This window comes from Photinus pyralis, unplaced genomic scaffold, assembly GCF_008802855.1.
Source record: "Photinus pyralis isolate 1611_PpyrPB1 unplaced genomic scaffold, Ppyr1.3 Ppyr1.4_LG2, whole genome shotgun sequence".
NCBI classification, from domain to species: Eukaryota; Metazoa; Arthropoda; class Insecta; order Coleoptera; family Lampyridae; genus Photinus; species Photinus pyralis.
The window spans coordinates 44,708,197-44,730,207 of NW_022170403.1; the positions used below are offsets into that span (position 1 = coordinate 44,708,197).

Consider the following 22,011-nt stretch of genomic DNA (forward strand, 5'->3'; position numbering starts at 1 on the left):
TAAACCCCGGAGTTCTTTTATAGACTCCCTGTACATTAAAAGGGCTATTACAACTTTGCTCCACGATCTAGAACCTTATTCTGTTACCGAGTATTTAAACATGCTATTCGGTACACTTTGTAACTGGTGGTAGCTTTAGAAATAAAAGTTTTTCGGGTTTATATTTTGGTAAGCATAGGACAATTTACACGCTTCATAGTGAACTTAAACAAAGATGTCTCGCAAAAACGAGCCATATCAAGAAAAACATTGCGGCAAGCGAGAGCAATTGTCACGGTTTCTTTAGACCTAAAAGTTTCGTTCCGTGGTACAGAAATGCGGGGTTCCTATTCGTTTAAAGGTTTATAGCGGCCTGACTCGTAACAAGATCATTTGAATGTAGTGAAAAGGTCACATTAATGTAATTAAGCGAGATAAAAAACAATTTATTTGAAGCTGACGGTTTTACACCTCGGCAACTAGAATAATCCTTTGTGTTTATCGGCACACAGTAAAGATTTTAAAGACAATTAATTTGCGCATTTTGCTCGCATCAAAACCTAGTTATCAATTAGGCAAAATTTAACGCCAATACATTGGAAAAGTGGCATTTTATCTCTGGGCATAAATAACCACAGCGTTCTCGAATTTTGAAAATGGTTTGTTTGCACTCGCCATTCATACGAAATTTCCTTTTGTCAAAATTGGCAACGTACAGGGGCGTGCATGAGGTTTAGCTGTACCGTACAGGAGCAACTTATTTCCATATTTAAAGAAAGCTACATTTTCCAAGGAGAGATTAGATCAATTCGTAGCGAAGGGAATTTTACTCACGTCAATAACCGTAAGTTATTTCAATTTTTTTAATTGCATAAAATAATAGCCAGTTATTTTTGAATATTTGTATATTATTTGAAGTAATTTTAATTATTCCTGAAGGAATCGGCCCATGAGAATTATTTGCACGAACAGATTTGTATTTTATTTACTAATAAGGATCAGGTCCAAGCAGAGGATTTAGACTATTTTTGATTCATTCATTGAGATTTGCATTTACTTTCCATAGTACCGTCCCTTTGGTTGGATTAAAATTTTCATATGATGCATTACTAAAAGAAGAAAGAAGACATATTATAAGGTATATACTTCTGTGTTTTATTGAAGTTCAGTCCATTTCAACCTTCTCGTAGACACCGAATGCCTCCATTTATCCCTTCGCTTTTCCGTGAAGGAAGGAACTAATCAGCGAAAAAAATTCGGAAGTAACATGCCTCATCCAAATAATTGAGAGAGAAATCAGTGCCAGCTCCTACGTTCGTTTAGCCAAACAAAAGTACATATTTGGAACAAAATAGTCTAACACAGTTTCAGGTACACAGGTTTATTGTTATCACTATAATTTGGAAACGCACTGCTCGTAGGGTGCAAGCCGCCGATTTATGCTTAGATTTCGGAGAACCACGAATCTGTTCTACGATGTAGATCGTTCTCGACGGTTAATAGCAATTTGGCCCCAGTTTGTCTACATTATTGCAAAAACGATATTTTCTAGTGGTCCTTAACAATGAAAGAGTAAAATGTTAACGACTAGTCAAGTATGCGTGATGTTGCACGGACGGGTGCAAGGTTCTTCAAGGATCGATGTAAACCGTTGTTAAGTTGTGTATGCGCTCTGGTCACGATTGTGTGGGATGCTAAGTAGGACCAATTATGGTTAGGTACTCTTTGGTAGGACATCGGAAGTATTAGTGAGTTGGCGTAATAACCAAAAAAATATAGGTTGCCATTTAAAATTCTGTAACTATGGCGTTAGAACAAAAATTGAGAACCGTCACTCTGTATAGTGAGTCTAGGAAAAGGTTGAACTGGAAACGCAAAGCGGAAGAGGAATGGTTTGCATTAAAAAGTTGTCATTCTCGGCATCCATGCTACAGTGCCAGTACAAACATAGCTTGAAGTTGTGTTACGTTTAAGTTGAAGGTTAACCATTTTTAGAATTTTGAGGACCGTATTAGGGCTTCTAAACTATAAATCGATAACAAAGTAACTCGACACTACCGATATAAGGCTTCATAAAAGAACTCTCTAGGATGGCTGGTTGCTTCTATCTCGCGTACCTATCTTTGTCAGAAAGAGTAATGATGAAGCGATCATATATAAAAATGAACAACATATGTTTATATTCAACCCTGGCCGCCTTTTTATTAGGTTTGGTGAAAACAATCTTAGAACTCAAGACCATTATTCATTACAATAAATCATAACGAAGTTCTAGGCCCAAGCAGTAACTTTGGCAATTTATTATGTTATACTATGTATAAGTATACAGTAACAAAGTCAGACAAATTGTTAGAGGCGTACTCCAAACGATGTAAATATTATTTCAAGCGATACCGACTGTACGATTTGAATCAGGAGATCAATAAAATTAAAGTAGAACAAGAAATTACCAAATAATAAAAATCTCCAAGATATCGCAACATTAGCAAGCTTCAGAAGAGCTCTCGATTTGGCATTCACCAATATATTCTATCAAACGGCACAAAGTTTTACTTTTATTAAAAGTGTTTTGTATTATTAATTGCCTTTCGCACCGTCAAATTCAAGATTAAGCATAACTTAAGATCCATGACAACCAATGTCGGAACAGTCGTTTCACGTAATTTTAAGCTTATTCTCAAGCTGAGCGAAATAGGCAAACTTTTTCACTTCATTAACCGCCACTGTAATTCTAAAGGATTCCGAGATCCCGAGGGTGGCTGAAAAAGGAATACTTTAAAATTGATTTTTTTGTGGTAGACTCGCAACTATGAGCAAGGCCATCACTATGTGTGAAAAGAGGGCGGCAATCTTCAGATTAAATGGGGTAATTTAGCGGTGAAATTTAAATCGCTTGCAGATTTCTTACCTGAAATCGCTCGTTAAGGCTCCTCTCTAGTCAATTTCTATTTCAGTGTTCTTGCAATTGGTTAGACCACCAACAATACAAACTGCTACATGATCTCCTTGAGTGAAACCAACGATGTATCTATCCCTCTCAGTTTTGCATATTCTCTTCATTTATTGTTAAACACAATAGACCATGTATAATGATCAAGGACTAATTATGTAAACAAGTTTATCGAAAAGCTGCACAATATTTGACTGGAGATGCACAAATACCTATTTCTGTTACCGTTGAATAAATTACTTATTCAATGCATTTAATGCATTTTTCTATAATGACACCTTCTGTAAACTACCTGGTTTTCAAGTAATTTAGTGGACTAGATTAGCATTGTTTGTTATAACATTTTTTAATTACCCCTTTATTTCTTGTGATTTGTTCTAATCATTTTTACTGATTTATAGATTTTTATAGGTAGTACATGTGCATGAATGAATTCACTTAGGTATGATAGATCCTAAAAAAACCGGCACTTCGAACACCTAAAATAAATCTTTCTTTACAAGGGTGAACAACAACATAAAAATGGTAGCTAACATTTAAAATTCTGTTACAATGATTAAAAGTATAACATTTATACTAATTCTAAATAAATCCTTATCTTTTCAAAAACTAATATCAATTGTACATTTAGCGTATTACTTATTTATGTCTACACACGACCCATGGAGAATTTTTCCGAACATTTTGTGCGGTAAGATGACTTTTTTGCCCTGAATTCAATGGTAAAAATAAAATTTACTTGATCCTCCTATTTTTTGAGGGACAAATATTCTTGTTGATAAAGTTGATATCAGTCCATATTGAAAAAAGAAGTAGGCAGTAGTAAAAAATTTATCGGTTTCTGTCGCTACATAGTATTGGAAATTTGAAAAAACTTCGCCAAGTTGATGTGAAGTTTGTGGGACTCCATCAAAAAGGTATTCTCAAACGGAAAGATAAATAGTCGAATTTTTTTTAAAGTGCAAGAATTTTTTTATATCTACCACTTTCACTAACTTGACTTTACATGAGCAAAACAGTGACACTTTGTTTTATATAAAATTGTCAGTGTCGGCCATTACCTAGTTATCGTATCCCGCTTAGGAATTTAACTAAAAAGGGGAATTGTATTTATATCGGTAGCGTTTCTTTTATATAACATACCACGACGTTTCCTATGTTTATGTTCCGCTAATAAGTGAAAAAATGCCTATGTGTCATTTGTTTGCAACTTTATGGAAAGCAAAGGGCATGTGCATCTTTTGCTTTTGGTCGCATTTCTCGAAATAGATAATTTTCACGAAGACTTACTCTTAGTCCAATATGCAGATAATTGTGACCTGCAAAAGGTGGTGTAAAAGATTTTATTGTTTTAAATGGTCCATTTGGGTCCAAAAAACATGTATTTGAAGAGTACGCACAAATTTTTTCCCGGCACAACTTTTGGCAGCCAAAAAACCTCAAAATGTTTGTCATTTTTTTAGTTTTGCGCTTAAAACTCGAAAACGGTCCATATTTCATGAATAACAACTTCTTTAGAAAATTAAAGAAAACAAAATTATGCGTCGATCAAAAAAACAAACAGAATCGATCCAATAGAGAAATTTTTACAAGCGATCAAAAAACGCCCATTTTTTCCAACGAATGTCAAAAATTGGTCCAATTTTAAATTGTTGGTACTTTTTGAACTCTCTTATTGATGTTCTACAATCTTTAGGGAGGAGGGGTAGTGGATTTTATCGTTCCTTTAGGAGCCACAACGCATTAAAAAAAGGTTAACTCAGTTCTTAAAAAAAGTTGGAAGAAATGGGCGTTTTTCGATTGCTTGTAAAAATTTTTCTATTGGACCGATTTTGTTTGTTTTTTTTTATCGACGCAGAATTTTGTTTTCTTTAATTTATTAAAGAAGTGTTATTCATAAAATATGGACCGTTTTCGAGAAAAATTGAAAAAAGTCCGAACGTTTTGAGGTTTTTTGGCTGCCAAAAGTTGTGCCGGGAAAAAATTGGTGTGCACTCTTCAAATACATGTTATTTGGACCCAAATTGACCATTTAAAACGTTAAAATCGTTTACACCACATTTTGCACGAATCGGCCCTTCTGACTACTCCGCATACTGGATTATCTGAGGAAACTGATAATTTTAGATGGGAAATATACACAAACGTGTAATTTGGTCATATTTGATTTGTTCTAACTAAACAAAGTGCTACGCTTCTGGTAGTTTGAAAGCATTATTATAAAACAGAGTTCATATTCAGCACTACTTATGATATAATATGTGAAGTACCTAGTATTGTACGTACCCCCCCTCCCCATTAAAGGGAAATATTACAGCCTCATTATAGGTTTTTTTTATTTCTTGAAGCATCCTGATGGGATGCAAAAGGTTTTAGAAATAAATTATTTCCAATGTACCTATAATAGTATACACATTTTTCGTCTTGGGAATATGTGACATTATGATTTACAAATGAACAGCATTTAAATAAATAAATAATAAATAGTAATTTATCTAATCCATATCATTAGGAACGGCGTAACAATGTGTAGGGTAATGCCAGGTAGGTTCTTTTGTTTTCCCTTTCAGGTAATGAGTTGTCGTTATAAGTGCAATTTGAGTTGCCTATCCTTACGTTAGCGTTTTGATTTTTTCTGAAGATTGCGAAACATATTTTTTTAAATATATGCCTTATGATAATAGATGGAAATAATATCTTTAAGTACCGCCGTAAGAAATACTGTCGGATTTCCAAATTGGTGCTGTAGGTTTTTCTACTCACATTACAACGGTTGTTATTTACGAAAAACGATTTTTCTATTCATCGATCTTCCTAAAAAACTAAGACCGATATTTCAACTTTTTTTAAGTACCGCCGTTGTTTTCATCATTGCAAAGAATATCCACTATCGAGAATTTGTTAGACTTCAACTACAAAAGCAGTATTTCATAAGAAAGTTTAGCTATTTTTCCAATATGGCGGATTGACTACAGAGGAGCCTTAAACGGGTTTAACGAATTTACTCGTTACCCAATTTCCTGTTGCTGTATGTTTCTGCTCATCACGTCCAGGGATGTTACAAGTCTAGATACCTCGATACTAATACCATTCATTATATCGTGTAATGTGTATAATCAATGCTAATACTATTATTAAGTTAGAAGAATAGTTATGTCATTACAAAAATAGGCATGCTCGACAATAATCCCTAAAAGTTGTCGCTACAGAATTATGCAAGTTTAGACCAGCAAAACAGCAAGTAAACACTTTTTAGCGCATTTTCCAACGAAGTTGGGTGCGCTATTGCAGCCACGTTCGAGGCCTTTCTTTTTGAATTCGGTAGTTACAACTCTGGCACCTGAACCAAGAAGAATATTGACGATTAATGTGCGCATGCGCAGGCTTCGTAATATCAAATCAACCCAAAATATTTGAACATACACTGTGTCCAAGGTAAGGATGTCTATCAGGGGTATCTCGGAAAACATAGAAGATGCGAAGATGGGCAAATTAGGTAAAATGTGCACAATTAAAGAGTAATTATCATACTGTAAAGGAAATCAGAAAAAAACCGGAATTTTTTGATTTTGTTTTTATTTGTGTCTGTTATTTGAACAGATGCAAAAAATAAAAAAAACACTTTCTCTTTACCACTTTTTGAGCAGCATGATAATAAATGTTTAATTGCTTCTCCCTTCTCCCTGCACCGCCCTTTAGGAGTGCACCCACTTGGAATGCTTGGAAATTGTTTCGTAAAATCAAAAATAGGATATGCAAAAACCTATCCGTTAATTCCGTTAATTCCATCTTCCTCTGCATAAAAATATACAGTATGGTGTAGGTGAAAGGAGTAAATTATTGCTTAACCGCGGCACTGACAGGAAAGATCCTGAGACCCCTTCGGTTTTATATTTTAAAATTACATCATCATGTGTAAAAATTTCATCCCTAAATTGAATACCGGTACAGTCAGTGTGGCAATCCCTAAATTTTTTTATAGGAAGACGAGGCTTGTGATACATCATTTGAAAGGCCTTTTAATTCTCTTTACAATTATACCAATAATCAGATGGGTTATTCTCAAATAGAAATGATCTGTTGTGTCTGCAGCAAGCTGGTTCGCCTCCACACAATGCGGTCTTGGTAAGAGTAAGAAGTGAAGGTCTGGCGACCTAGGTAGCCACTCGACTGATCCACTTCGCCCAATCCACCTATTTGGGAAAACTATGCCCACTTAGGGCCGGTTTTACAATTACACTTTTACGGAGAATAAGATATTCTTGGAATAACTGCCATAGCAACATGTATGCCATTGGTTGACACTTGACACAATGGTAACTAACGCAACCGTCGACATTTATTCTAGGTATAGCTTATTCTCGATATATACCTTCATTGTAGAATCGGCCCTTAGTTTCTCACCAATACCGCATAGTTGCAGCCACAGATCTGATAGATCATTGCTGTTTGGGAACAACCGATCTGTATTTGAATAGAGAATTAAAAGACCTTTGAAATGATATATCACAAGTTTAGGGGTTTCCACTCTCACTCTAACCATACTAAATTTAGGGATGAAATTGTTACACATTACGATGTAATGTTAAAATATAAAAAACACGTTTGTGGCAGTATGGAACGTCGACTGTATAATATTAATATAAAGTAAAGACGATATACAAGTAACCTTTGATTTTGTTCTTTTTTTGTGTATCCTTTGGCAGAAAAAGGGTTCCACTTTTCATGTTAAAAATGTTTGTTGACTGAATATTTTTCTTCAGTTTTATTTAAGTAAAAAATTTCTAAACCGACCGGGCCCGTATTCCATGCAACAAATGGAACACCACTGCCAATTAAACTACAGCTAATTTGATATGGCTGATTAAATTCTTTAAAAATGTAAATGACCACAAAACAATATTCCGGGTAAATCTCGGAAAATACAATAACAAAATTCTAAATAATTGAATGTGTATGAACGGTGAATGACCTCATACTCATCTCACCACACCACATACAATCATAAAATGGTAATTTCGTCCCAAATCAAAAAGATGCTCCCATTGGAACAATGTGCTCATCGCCAATTTAATTACTATAAAAAACCCATTATTACACTTTCACCTGTATTTATTACAATGCGCTGGTTTCATTAGTAAAGCAATTTAAGTTTACAACACTTAATTCTCAATTACGTAGATGTCATTGAAGATATCTAGTCTTAAAATAGAAAACCGACAACCGTATTCTTATAATTTTACGTGTAGTTTCATTAATAACCAAATGTTGTCACGGTTTTAAACAGAATTTGTTATAATTAATTTTTTTTATAAAGTTCAGCCTCTGAGTGATGTCATCATAGAATCAACCGGCACTTCCACAGACATTTCAGCATTTGATGGTTCCTGCCACATTTCGAACGCGCGAATTACTAACACGATAAGTATTTTGATAAGGGAAACTAAATATTATTTTAAGGTATGTGACTTATCATTGTTGTATGTATGACGTGCGGTTAACGCATCGAAGTGTTTTGCGATCGCGATGTTATAGTGCTAATAGATTGTAGTGAACTGTGTGCTATGTAAACAAATTTTGTGAAACGTGAGTGGAATTGAAATCCAGCATCCCCAAAATATAATTCTATAAGTAAGTATGACGAAAAGCAAAGTGTAAACTGGGACCTTGAATTTAAAATTCTCATAGTAGCTGGTATTTAAGTATCAATCATATGTAATCGCAACGTTGTGATAAATCATGCATAACAGATACAAGGATCCAAATATTTTAAAATTTTGTAAGCCAACTGCAATAGTTCTGGTTTGCCGCATTCCATGCTTACTACACCATTCTACCTTTAACTGAATAATTAATTAATGAGCTCGTGTATAATTTCGAAACCTTGATTATCTAATTTCTCATTATAGCTACTCTAAAAACTTCCTTTAGATCAGATGTCATGAAGTAGATAATAAAGTTTAATCATTGAATAATTAAATCTTCACTCAACGGTTTAATGCATGCCCAGATTTACTCGATAAATAAATGAGATATTGTGACTATCCCACCATTTCTATAAACGAGTTTCTAATTCCACAGTGAAATGACTGACTTCAAATTATGTCAATTGAATAAGCATACCGGGACATTTTCAACTATTATCACGAAAAACAGATACATTTCACCATATTGTTATCTTTTTTGTTACCGGTTATTATCGTTTATACCAGGGACATCATTAGACTATTTTTAAATTATTCATAAACGAAACCCCTTTTTTATTCATTACATAATATATTTTAATATTTGTATGTTGATTTCTTGTATGGAAAAAATGCCCAAAACGAGCTTTTATTACATAAAGATAATTCTCATCCATCGGAAAACGGTACAAAACTGTAGAAGATCATTCAGTATTTAGTCAAGCCAGTGTTGTGTCTACATTAAATAGAAATAGCAAGGTGTCGCATAAGCACTAAAGGACTACCGCTATCGAAGTCAAAATCCCATAATGAACTTTTTTGGCTACTGTTTGACGAATCTTTGTCTACGATGCAAAACATTCTCAAATCTACGAAACTATTGCAAGCTAAAATCCGACAGGACCATCACAACATAATATGTACCATTTGTAATTATGGACTTCAGCTCTTAAATTCAGATATTTCCATACATAAATCCCGCTATGTAAAATAAGTACAACCATTGATTTAAACAATGATACAACACTATTACAAATTTTGAAATAGTGGTTAGCATACAGTGATATTCATGTAGAAGTAGACATAGGGATGTATTTCCTATAGGAATTTCCTATGTCTACTTTTACATGATAAAAAGTCTTCTGAAAGAGGCCTAAATTTATGCAACCAAAATAACTTCATGAAACAAGTAAAGATCTCTAGCTGTCATATTAATTGTTAATTTGAATATTGTTGGTTTAGCTTTACAGAAAATAAATCTCTTAAGCCCCTTTAACTGTTATCGGCACTATACCAATTGGAAATATTTTTCTTTAGTGGAATACATCGTACACGAACTCGAGCATGAACTGAAATTAGAATAGGAAAGTCAAAGCGATAATATTCAAATTAATTAATGTGACAGGCAGATCCTCATTTGTTGTAGGTAGTTGCTTTGTTTGCATAAAGTTAGGCGTCCTTTAGATGACTTTTTATCATGTAAAATTAGACATAGGAAATTCCTATAGGAAATCCCTATGTCTACTTCTACATGAATATCGCTTTAGATACCCCCTGCGCATGCACGTTGTGCCAAAAGATTTTGAGCTGTACCTTTTATGTTTAGATTTGGATCCAATCGGTTTAGCCGTTTAGCTGGATTTGAGAGTACAGGCAGACAGAGCTACAGAGTGACATCTCGAGATTTTGTTTGATTCAAATTCCAGGTACTTTAAAAAGTATATTTTCGTCAAAAAAAGTGAGTCATTTTTACCCCAATGCAATACCTCCTTCGAAGAACAATTTCTTGAAAAAAACATTGAAATTTGTGACAAAAAAATTAAACAAAATATAAGAAATTTTGAAAATCTATAAAACAGAATAATAAATAATAATACCAAATTTAAAATCGTTACGAATGAATTTTGTAATGGACAGATACAGCAATGTTTTCAACCGCTTTTTCATCATAATCATAATCATAATCTTTATTGGTCCAATATATCCAGTTTTGAATGTAGGACAAGTCAGACATCATGTTACAATAAAACTACTAAAAACTGCATCGTAAGCTTAGGGCACATATACATTAAATAAATAGATATAAGATAAGTTTAAGAAAAATTTAGTTTTATGTTTATAAAAATATTATTTACTTACTTCACTTGTTTTTAACAGATAGTTACTTGTATACGTATTTTTTAGTCACAATCATTGTTCTCAAAACTTTATATGGAATGTTATTTCTGTTGTTTTGAGCAAACTCCTATATAAATAAATAAATAAATAAATAAATAAAGATAAAATCACATAAAAACATTGGAACATATAGTATTAAAATTACAAACATACAAACTACATAAAATATATAAAAAGTAATTAACAAGCTAAGTTTCGAAATTGAATTTTTTTGTTTATTAATCAATTAAATATTCTTGTGTAGTGTAAAATGCTTTGGATGTAAGAAGTTTTTTGACTGTAGTTTTAAATTGTTTCAGTGGTAGCTGTTTAGTTGCATTGTCCAGTTTGTTATAAAACTTTATTCCACAATAGAGTGTCGTGCTTTCATATAACTACTTTTTTTATGACGAGGTACAGGTAACTGGTTTCTCCTTGTATTATACCCGTTAATCTCTTTTGGATTAACAGTGTTGTTTAAGATATATTTTTTGACTAGACATAAAATTTTATATATGAAAATACAAGGAACAGTTAAAATTTTATGCTTAATGAAAATAGGCTTACACGTAGCTCTAAATGAAAGGTTGAATATTAAGCGAATTATTCTTTTTTGTCTTATTAATAATTGTTTTAAGTTTTGAGTTCTGCCCCATATGGCAATATTGTATGTTAAATTTGAGTACACTAAACCATAATACGTGTTTAGTAGCCCTTTAACAGACAAAAGATTTTTTAATTGATATAGTGCAAAGTATGATTTAGCTAATTTCTTTCGAACCATATCAGTGTGTGCAGCCCATTTTAACTCATTATCAATCTCAGTCCCTAAGAACCTTATCGTTTGGCTAAGTACTATTTTTATATTGCTTATGCTTAGAGATGCGTCCTCAAATACCTTCTTTTTAGAAAGACTAATAACTTCAGTTTTGTCCACATTCAAGATTAGATTGTTTTTATTACACCACCACATCATATCTTCAAAAACTGACTCAATTTTGGACCTAAGATCTTCTTCACATTTAGAAGCCAGAACAATAGAAATATCATCACAGTACATTATAACATGTCCATTCTTAATGTATTTTGGAAGATCATTCACGTAAAGCAAGAAAAGCAGTGGTCCCAACACAGAACCCTGTGGTACACCCATTTCCAAGTTAAAGTATCTGGATGTAGCACTATTGTAAGTTACAGCAATTTTTCAGTCCCTAATGTACGACTCAAACTCATCCAAAGTATAATATGTATATAAATTTTCTGTGGAAGGTGCGGTTTGATATTTAGAATGGCAATAGCGCTCCCTTTCTGTTGAATATAACTAAACTAAACCTAAATTCTAAATTCTTATCACATTTGAAAATGACACAAAATGACTCAACCTGTCAACCACTTCCAATACCTATACAAAATGTGTATGCTTTGTGTGACAGAATAAATTACGCCATTTTTCACAGAAGATCGTCTTGCAACCGAAAACATTTAATACATTAGCACTCAATTAACGAGAAATTATAACACGATCTTTACAAAATAGTCGTAGCAGACTTACTCATTCCGTTTTAATACTCTGTTACACTACATTGTCAGATCTGGGCTCGAACTGCATTTCTGGCTGACATTTACCTGCACCCGACAGGAACGTAATGTATAAAAAGTATTACATGAGCTGAACATTTACAAATTATGGAACCTCTGCTCTGCTGTTAAATCACATTTCCATTGTTCGATGTTGCGGAACTATTGCCTCCCCATGAAAGTTATGAGCGTGGTCGAACATGATTTTGTGTTCTATTTTTGTTTAAAGCGCATCGTACGATAGTGCGCTCTAAAAATATTAAATCACGTTAAATGATAAAAAAACTGAACATTTTTAATGAAGCTTGCACTTTTCGCAAACGCAAAAACTAAATATTACAAAAAAATATAGGATTTATCATATTCTCTTGTTGCAGATTTGAAGGATGGTTGTTTCAATACTGGCTGTGATATTTTATATAAAAGCGACGTGTGCCGATTCCACTGTAGCGTACAGAGTAAGTTATATAAAATATCGAAATCGCGCTCAATTGTTTTTTTAGCATTATTACACTGGCGGCAGCGACGTGGAATCTGCGAATCAATACCTCGTGAACTATTTCAATAACATCAAAAGGTTACCAGTTTTGAACACTACAAATAATCCAAGCGATACACTTTCTGTTACTATACCCAATAATCAGGTTTGCAATGCCCCACTGAGTTGTTAACAATTAATAATACGATTATGTTACAGGGAGTTCCCTATATTGATTCCGACAGCAAGCATCCTAATATTCCTGGCTTTAAAGCGGTGCCTGTTTGGGGTACTATCGAGTCGACTCCGACTGGGGATTATTTTCCTTTGGAAACTAACTTAAACAGTCACAGTAATTTGGCATTGCAGGATACAACAACTGCACAAAATGAAATAGGTAGGTAGGTTTATGCAACTTTTTTGGAATTGGTACAAGTTCTTTTTCGGAAAATTGATCAGATGAAAGTTAGGGCATGTTTTCATTCAATGTAGTATGATAATATGATATCCTTTTCATTGTCAAAATTATTGTCAATTTTTCATCTTTTTCGCAATCAGAAACCTCTGATTCTCAAGTGAAATTTATGAAAAAATTACATGTTTTATAAAATATATGAGAAAAACCGAGCAGCATCACAACGAACCGAATTCTCAATCCAACTAATTCGCACTGGTAAAAAATTAAACGTATTGAACGGGAAAATTTCAAGCGCGGATCTCAATTGGGTATTATCACATTTTTGCATTGAATTCGGACAAAAACAGGCTACAGCTTGAGGCGTTTTTTAAATTACACCCTGTTTTTTAACAAGGCGATCCATTTTGCTTTTGTGGGTGCTTTCCTCCAACACACCGTTTTCGAAATATTTGGTAAATTTGAACCAATGGATATACTTCTTCCAGATATTCCCTACGCCCTGTGTTATACCCTCCTCCGACACTACGCTCTTAAGATATAAGAAATTATCACGATAACGGGAGAACAACTGTGGTTGGAAGAAATGAATTCCTATCGCTGAGAGCTTTCATTAGAGTACCATGAAGCAGTGGCGGATCCAAGGGGGGGGGGGTCATGGGGGTCATGACCCCCTCTTAAACATTAACCTTTCTTTATTGTGGAATTAAATTATTAGAAATTAATGGAAAATATTGCCCATCTAAAAATCTAATGACCGTGTATTCAGATGCTGCTCAAAATTCTTGCAACTCTGCCCGTAAGTGCGGCAACCGCTGTTCGAAGCTTTTCAACCCTGCGCCGCCGGCTTAAAACTTGGCTGAGATCAACTATGGAGGAGGAACGGCTCACTGGTCTAGCTTTGCTCCATATTCACCGCCAGATTCAGCTTGACGTCGACAAAATTATTACCACTTTTGCGAAAAGCTCCAGAAGACGAGCTGAATTTGTAATATAAATATATTGTTCTTATATGCAGTAAAAATGTTTTTCTTTTTAATATTCTGATGTGCACACCACTCCCCACCCAGTCACAAAAATCACTCCATGACCCCCCCCCAAAATCGAAGTCTGGATCCGCCTCTGCCATGAAGGATTAAACCGGTTTACACCCCTCCTCCAACTGGTTTCCTCACCAGTAATGTGTCATTTTCCTGACTTTTATCAAAGAGTATATAACGTATTATAGTATATATATACTCTTTGCTTTTATCTAAATAACTATTAATTATTCGCTGATTTGTTAATAATATCTAATTAATAGCATTAAACACAAATGAATTATGACAGTCTATTAATGTAATAACGCAAAAATTATCTTGATTTAAAGCTTGTGATAATGCCCAATTCAGTGTCTTAACACTAGCATTGGTTTTTACTGAATCGAAGTGACACCTTTAGATTCTGTATCACAGCATAATCCTAAATCTCTTATTTTAACGTGAAAATTAACGAAACGATATACGGGTGAACGGGTGAAAAGTTAAATCAAAAATTACAGGCACGTAAATCAAATCAGTGTCTCTAATTACGAAAACCCTGAGCAGCGTGACCTTTACACTGTCACAAAGTTGTATTGGTAGCTAGTTAAACAAATGTAAACAGTAAATTAAATTCTTCTTTTGAATTTAATGTTCCGTTTACATAAATTTAAAATAATGAGAGCAAAGTTTAATTTCAGACAGAGGAGCTGGAAGTGAATCAAATGTCAGAACTCACTTGACCGCGTTAATTCTGTATTCATTTTACCAACTTTTACTAAAAAAAACAACTGATACTTCCGTGAATATCGTCTGTCCGTCCGAGAATCGAAATATCATCACTTTTAGGTCGTAAATCAAACTCAAAATTAAAAATATTTGATTAGCGAGACTATTATTTTGTACTCCTCTCAATGCTTAATTAAATATTTAATAAACCCATAAAGAGCGTTTAAAAAAGCGGCAGAGCACCTCGGTGTGACCCCATGGAGTCATTGGATTCGACCCATTTTCAATTTGCTTGTTACTTGTGGCATATAGGTCAACTGTGCAAAGTTTGAACCAAATCGGTCCAAGCGTTTGACAGTTCACGTGTTCACGGACAGACGGACACCATCTACTCCCCTATAAAGCTTGCATCGCTTTGCTCTGCCGCTTAATAATTGTAAAAACGACATACGCTACTTGCGATACAATATTAAAAAGCTCCAAGGCCTTATTTTCAATGAGAAGTGTACTATTGTTGAAAGGTAGTTTGGCAGCTAGTGGTACCAAATTTATAATTAGTGCAAAATTGATACAACATTTTGGAATAAAAATTTCTACGAAGACAATTAGGAGAGGGAACACCCTAACTATAATACTACAACCATATTGTAGATTTCTTCTTAGCGTTGAAAGGTGGAGCTACTAAAAATGGTCGTAGGGTACATATACATTCAAATTAACCCTTTTAGCAGATTGGTCAATAAAATTATGACAGATTTCAATTTAGTAGGCTGAGATCGTATCCAAAGGAAAAAATCACTACAATAATTGGAGTAAACATTTACAAAGAAAAGCATTTATGAGGAACAAGTTATGTCAACTGTAAATAAGCGAACAGATGGGATTTATAAATGTTTCGCTGTTGGGAGAATGCTTTTTCCCTCCATTGTAACAGTTAACAGTTATTGTAAACGTACCAGGGCCGTATATAGATTTTAGGTTGCTTCTTAAAAACCACCTACCCAAAACGCGAGCGATAACTATATTAATGAGAATTTAGGATTGATATCAAGGGGGGATAATTAAAAACTCAAAAAATTCAGAAAATTGAAAAATTAATTAAAACACTTTTTCGCAACAATGCAAAATTTAAACATAAACTCAGAAAAATCTATAGTTGTTTTCTTCTAGAGGGACATGCAATTCGTTAAAATTGGGTGGTACAATTACAATAGGATGAAATTAAACTATTAGGAGTTAATGGAATTGTGGGAATTGCAACGAGGAAACATTGTGCTTACATAATTCTGCGTGGTTGTGTTTTCGGTAGGTTGATGAAAATTTGGCGACTACGGTATCTACAGTATTCGCGACTTTTTCTTGATCACGGCCGAGTACGGTACAATCGTCACTTGATACGACACCGTTACCTTTTGGCCTTGAACGAATCTCGTAACTTTGTACCCATATACGAAGACATAAACATTTCCAATGTTAAAAGATTATTATTCATATTAAACTTTTTGTCATTGCTTTTATGGCAGAGATATTTATTTGTCTGAAATCAGTGGTTTTCAGTTTTTTATAACTTCTCAGACCATCTCCAATAATAATAAGGTTACCCATGCAGTCTAATTGCTTTGTATGTATGCATACAATGTTTGTAAGTGCAAAGATAAATAATTAATAATTATAATTTTTTCAGGTGTCGAAGTTCCGTTAAGCGACCAAAGCATCACCACAGATCCGTATACATACAACGAAAATTTCTCACAATGCCCTGATGGATTAACTACTCACGAAACGTTGGATAAACAAAGCAGCTGTTACAAAATAGTGGACCCCACGACGTTCCCACCCCCATGCCCATACCCACTTAACATCGACTACTACTTCTTTCAGAAGACTTATAACACACAGCTAACAAACAAAGTTGTTTGGGCATTTGCGCAAAGAAATATATACAATGGAGCCTACGAATGGATTAACTTTGCCCACAATAGCAGTATTATCAGTACTCCACAGCATTTACACGAAAATGTTGGGAGAAAGAATTGTATGGTCATTAACGGAACAGAATTAATTGCGGTGGATTGTAACGAAAAATTCTCGGGAGTATGTATTTACAATTTCGACTACTCCATCGAGGACACTTATTGTAGACAAAAATTAGACGAAAACTGTTTTGCCAGTACAATAGGTTTCGTCGACAAATGTTTTTGCGTACAGAGTGGGAACCAAACCGATAAATCCTGTGATAAACTAGCCGTATTGAAAGATCCATACCAAAAGCGAATTGTGGCAAAGAATCTCTACCGCAATCAATTTTGTTGGATAGGTAGAAATTCTATATCAGACTTGAGCTTAACGACGCACCCTGATTGGTCTAACCGGACAAATCGCAACAGGAATTATAGCGTAATAGGAAACGATGGAAGAATATTTGAATACGGAAGAGAGCTAGATTGTGCTATCTGCGAAAGAACTATCAATGAAAATAATCGCGTACGCCTGCAACTCAAACACAACCTTACAAGTAACTACATTCAACTGGAAATTTTTAACGCAATTGATGCATATCAAGGTGTCATATGCTTCACGGGCAACGTGAGGAATTTTATTAATCTCACTATGTCTACTGCTGAATATGTCGTAGTGCATCTTTGGCCATACAATCAAGTTAAAGAAGATACTTGGTGTAAAACCTTACAACTACCTCATATGGATGTGGTATTTAGCAATCACATTAAAAAGAACACGCATGAAGGAAACATATTTTCTGTCACTTGGACCGCCCCCATTACCAACATTTCATATTCGGATAATATCTCTTGTCCATCTGTGAAAAGCGGCATCGTAAAATATATAAAATTAGTATCGCAGCTCACAATTCACGAACTAAATAAGACTGAGATAGTGTGTCATTTGCATATAATTCCTACCGGCTACACTACTTTAGACGAGTACGCGATTTTGAAAGAAGCGGTGAAGAATTCGAGTCTTGTTTGTGAAAACCTAGGCAGTGTGAATATGTGCTTCGCAACCGAAAGCACATCTGGATCCAAAACGTTACATTGGCCACAAGCGAATGTTGGTTGTACGGTGGTGTCACAAGAGCTTTGTTTTCAAAGTGATGGCCTTCCAGTGACCCGAACATGTTCCGGAAACGGAATCGCTGCGGCCCATTGGTTACCTGTGGTTGGATCATGTGCAGAAGTTTCCATTCCACCAGTTACGGTATTATTAAACGAAATTCTTCGCGCGCCTCCCGCAACTGCAAGTAGGGATCTTTCGCTTCTTACAGATCATGAGGAGAACCTCGACGCCTTCCAAATTCATTTAATTTCTCAAATACTATCAAACATGGCCACAAATAATAATGTCAGTATTAAAGATACAATGTCTACTGTCAGCAATATGATGAAATTTCCACCGAGCAATTTAAGAAGCTCTCAATCGCTTTTGAACTCCACGGATATTATTCTATGGAGCTTAGACGAAATTCTCCTTCACGTTGCTACCAAAACGGACGCTAGTGGTTTCATGAGCGAAGGGGATGACATGTTACTGATGCAAGTCACGAATCTAAAGAAGACAGATATAACAGGATTGAAACTTCTATCATCTGACTCGCAAGGCTTCAATAAAACGAGCTTGGAAACTTTGCGTCATTCTCCCAGCGGCAATGAAATCGAGGACAATGTAGACTTGGCGCTCATAATTCCTCAAGATCTTCGCACTGAAATTATGGAATGCGCTGGGTCTAAGGAATCGCCGAACGTTATTACGTCCATGTTCCACAATGACTTATTGTTTAACGAGAAGGGCAATGCAACTGGTAAATGCGATGGGAAAATACTTAGCGTGCTATTGCCCGGTTTTAACTGTACGTTTTCTGCTCCGCTGCAAGTGATTTTCAGAGCAAACTCGACGTCAAACGGCGAAGTAAAGTGCGTATCGTGGTCTTACGGTGTAAATGAAATGATGCAGAGCATACACGGTCATTGGTCAATAGAGGGAAGCCCAAAGGACTTGGGAAACTCATCGTACAAACTTTGCGAATTTTCGCATACAACGCATTTTGCTTTGCTAGTTTTAGGGGATACGCAAATCGGTGAGGGACATACAAAGGCACTAGACGTAATAACTGCAATCGGAAGCGGTTTATCTATCTTAGGAGTCTTAGTTATCTTGCTAACGGCAGTTCTGTTTAAATCTTATCGGGCAACAAACGGTGTCGTGATTAATTTCTCAATGTCAATGGGGGCCCAAATTATTTTTCTGTTCATTGCTGGAAGTGCGGGTCACGATTTAACGTTGTGCACGATATTCGGCGCTCTTTTGCATTACGCTGTCCTTTCGCAGTTTTTTTGGATGTTAACTATTGCGCTGTTGCAATATCAACGTTATGTTATAATTTTTTCGAGTCCGCCCACTCATTTAGTTGCTAAATCGTGTTTATTCGCTTGGGGGGTACCTCTTATACCAGTAATAACGATAATTTCAGTATCTACGGCAAATTATGGAAAAAATTCTTCTGGACTTTGCTACGCTTTAGGAAACTATTTTATATTTGGCGTAATTGTGCCGATTGTCATCATTACCATTGTAAATTTGCTTATATTTCTTAGAATTATGGTCAGTATTATTGCTTCACGTAGGATAAAAGTTCACCAAGACAGAGCCCAAGCCTGCCTACTTCAATTAAGATTAGCATTTATGTTGTTTTTCTTATTAGGTCTCACTTGGTGGTTCGGGTTTTTCGCAACGATTGGGGGAGGTGTAGTGTACGCGTATTTATTTTGTTTGACCGCGACCCTTCAAGGTTTTGTATTATTTTTATTCTTCATAGTACTCAATGAAAAGACTAAATCGTTGTGGATAAGTATAACACGTTGTTGGCGCAAATCGAAGGATTACGATGTCACGCAAGATTCCGCATCTTCGGTAATGATGCGAAGGAATCAAATCAATTCCACCGATTCGTGCACAGATTCTACTAGTGACGTATTACGTAGGCTTAAGAATAGAAACACTTCCGAATTTTAAAAGCTCTCTTATTGGAAATTACTGATATCTTGTACTGAATACATGTAAAGACTGTAGTATATTATTTCACTCACCCATCATCGTCCTCTTCCTCACTATCTTCCTCCATGTCGTCTTCCTCTTCAGCATTGTCATACTCGTCTACGTGATTAGTAGTAGGCTCGGCATCATCGAGCGCATTTTCACTATCCTCCATTTTTCGCGAACTTGTTAAATAACAAATTTTACTGCACAAATTGTTTAACACCGATGTTTAACGATGCGTATTTATCAGTAAAGTAATACTATATTTGTGCTTTGAAGCTCTAAGCTGTTGTCCTTGCTCAGACTTAGCTAAATAGGATTGACTAACATAATCTTATTAGAAATTGTAACCCTGCAGAGGTATTTAATTTCAACTATGTTCCCTGTTTTAATTATTACAAAGTTTTATCAAATTTAATTAATGACTTTATATAGATCATTAATAAGCGTAATTTGTAGGAATTGCCCCCAAGGAACATAAATTTCGACACTTATAGTAGGTATCATATATAGGAAAAATTTATCCGTTTCCTGCATCTAAATTTGCATGAGTGTAATTATCGCACCTTCTAAAGCCGTATCACACTATAGATATAGATTTTTTAATCGTTTCTAATTATTTCATCTAAACCGTAACGGTTCTTTTCATTTCCTTCACTTTCAACTTACAATGTAAGCAGTTAGCACAGCAAGTAATAGTGGAGGCGGCATTTTATTATGAAATCAAGGCAATATAGTAATAATACACCCATAGTATCCATTTCACCTGCAGTACCAAAACATTCATCCCCTAAGATTAAAGGTGTCGGCCGTTGTCTAATACGGTTTCCAATATTTATGCAATTGTGATTAGTTCCTATTTGGGAATTATATATATATTTAAAAAAGCCTAATAAAAATTTTCCCCTAGATAACTCCCTCATGGTCCCTTGCACATGTGTCGGCGTTGTGGGCACGGTCCGCGAAGTGTCCAAGACCCACCAAGAAGTAGGTTTGCAATAAATTAAATTGTGATTTAAAAAGCGCGGTTTTAGGCCAGATTTTATTGGCTGTGTATGCCATTTTGTTACCCGGTAAGTGTGAAGTTGGATGTGGTGAAAAACTTTTTCCTAGACTGACTCTGAATTTTCGCACGGATTAAGTGGCCGTACTCAGGACCGATTAACTATGAAAATGCGAACTGGTATTAAAAGCTGAAATATTTTTAATTTCGCAAGGGCAAAATTTAAATTAGTAACAATATGAACATTAATCGATCACACAATTTACCTTTGCCTTAGCTTTAATTAAATCATGTCTCTTAATCACGCCCTTGGTGGAAGATGCATTTTTATTTAGAGACAATTAAACCACACGCAAGTTTTATGAATTATAGCTACGCGAAAATTCTTATTATTCAATTCAACTAATCAATACTAAATGAAAAGAAATTACGTGGACGTATTCCTATGGTGAATTTGATCTGAATAAAATTAACGAATGCTTGACAATTTTGCACATTTTTTATGAACTTTACTATCGACCTATTATCTACCATCTTTTTCATAAATGTTTGATTTTAAAAATAACTATAAAGACGCGTAAATTATCTGCGCGTTGCAATCAATTTAACCACCTACTTGCGGTTTGCCAATGCGGTGTTATTGTGGACACCATTTGCTTGTAGTTTTAGACTCGCGCCTGGACATTCTTAACATATTAACGTATCGCAGTTCGATTTATTTTTATTGCACAATTAACTTTTGTTTTAGCACTAACGCGCATTCATTATACATTGAGTTTATTTCATTTACAAATAAGGTTGAATATTATCAACCATTTACTTTACAGGATTGTTTTCCTCAAACTCTCATTTAATAACTATTGTACTGTCTTACAGCTAAGATGATTCTTTAAGAAAATAAGGGCCATTTCATAATTTAGTGAAGATTATTGAGTTATTACTATCCCTTCCCGATGAGCAGTCAAGC

General features: G+C 34.8%; 1 protein-coding gene across 2 annotated transcripts; it reads left to right on the forward strand.

Moving 5' to 3' along the window:
• Window positions 1-8,229: 8,229 nt before the first annotated feature.
• Window positions 8,230-20,073, forward strand: LOC116165032. 2 transcript variants are annotated; one of them, XM_031479300.1, is made up of 5 exons: window positions 8,230-8,560; window positions 12,726-12,806; window positions 12,852-12,992; window positions 13,046-13,223; window positions 16,674-20,073. In XM_031479300.1, the coding sequence occupies exons 2-5, from the start codon at window positions 12,735-12,737 to the stop codon at window positions 20,015-20,017; spliced, it is 3,735 nt and encodes a 1,244-aa protein (XP_031335160.1). In that variant the 5' UTR covers window positions 8,230-8,560; window positions 12,726-12,734; the 3' UTR covers window positions 20,018-20,073. The 2 variants fall into 2 exon arrangements, with proteins under 2 accessions (XP_031335160.1, XP_031335161.1); XM_031479301.1 differs by lacking the exon at window positions 8,230-8,560 and adding an exon at window positions 10,243-10,319.
• Window positions 20,074-22,011: the final 1,938 nt, after the last annotated feature.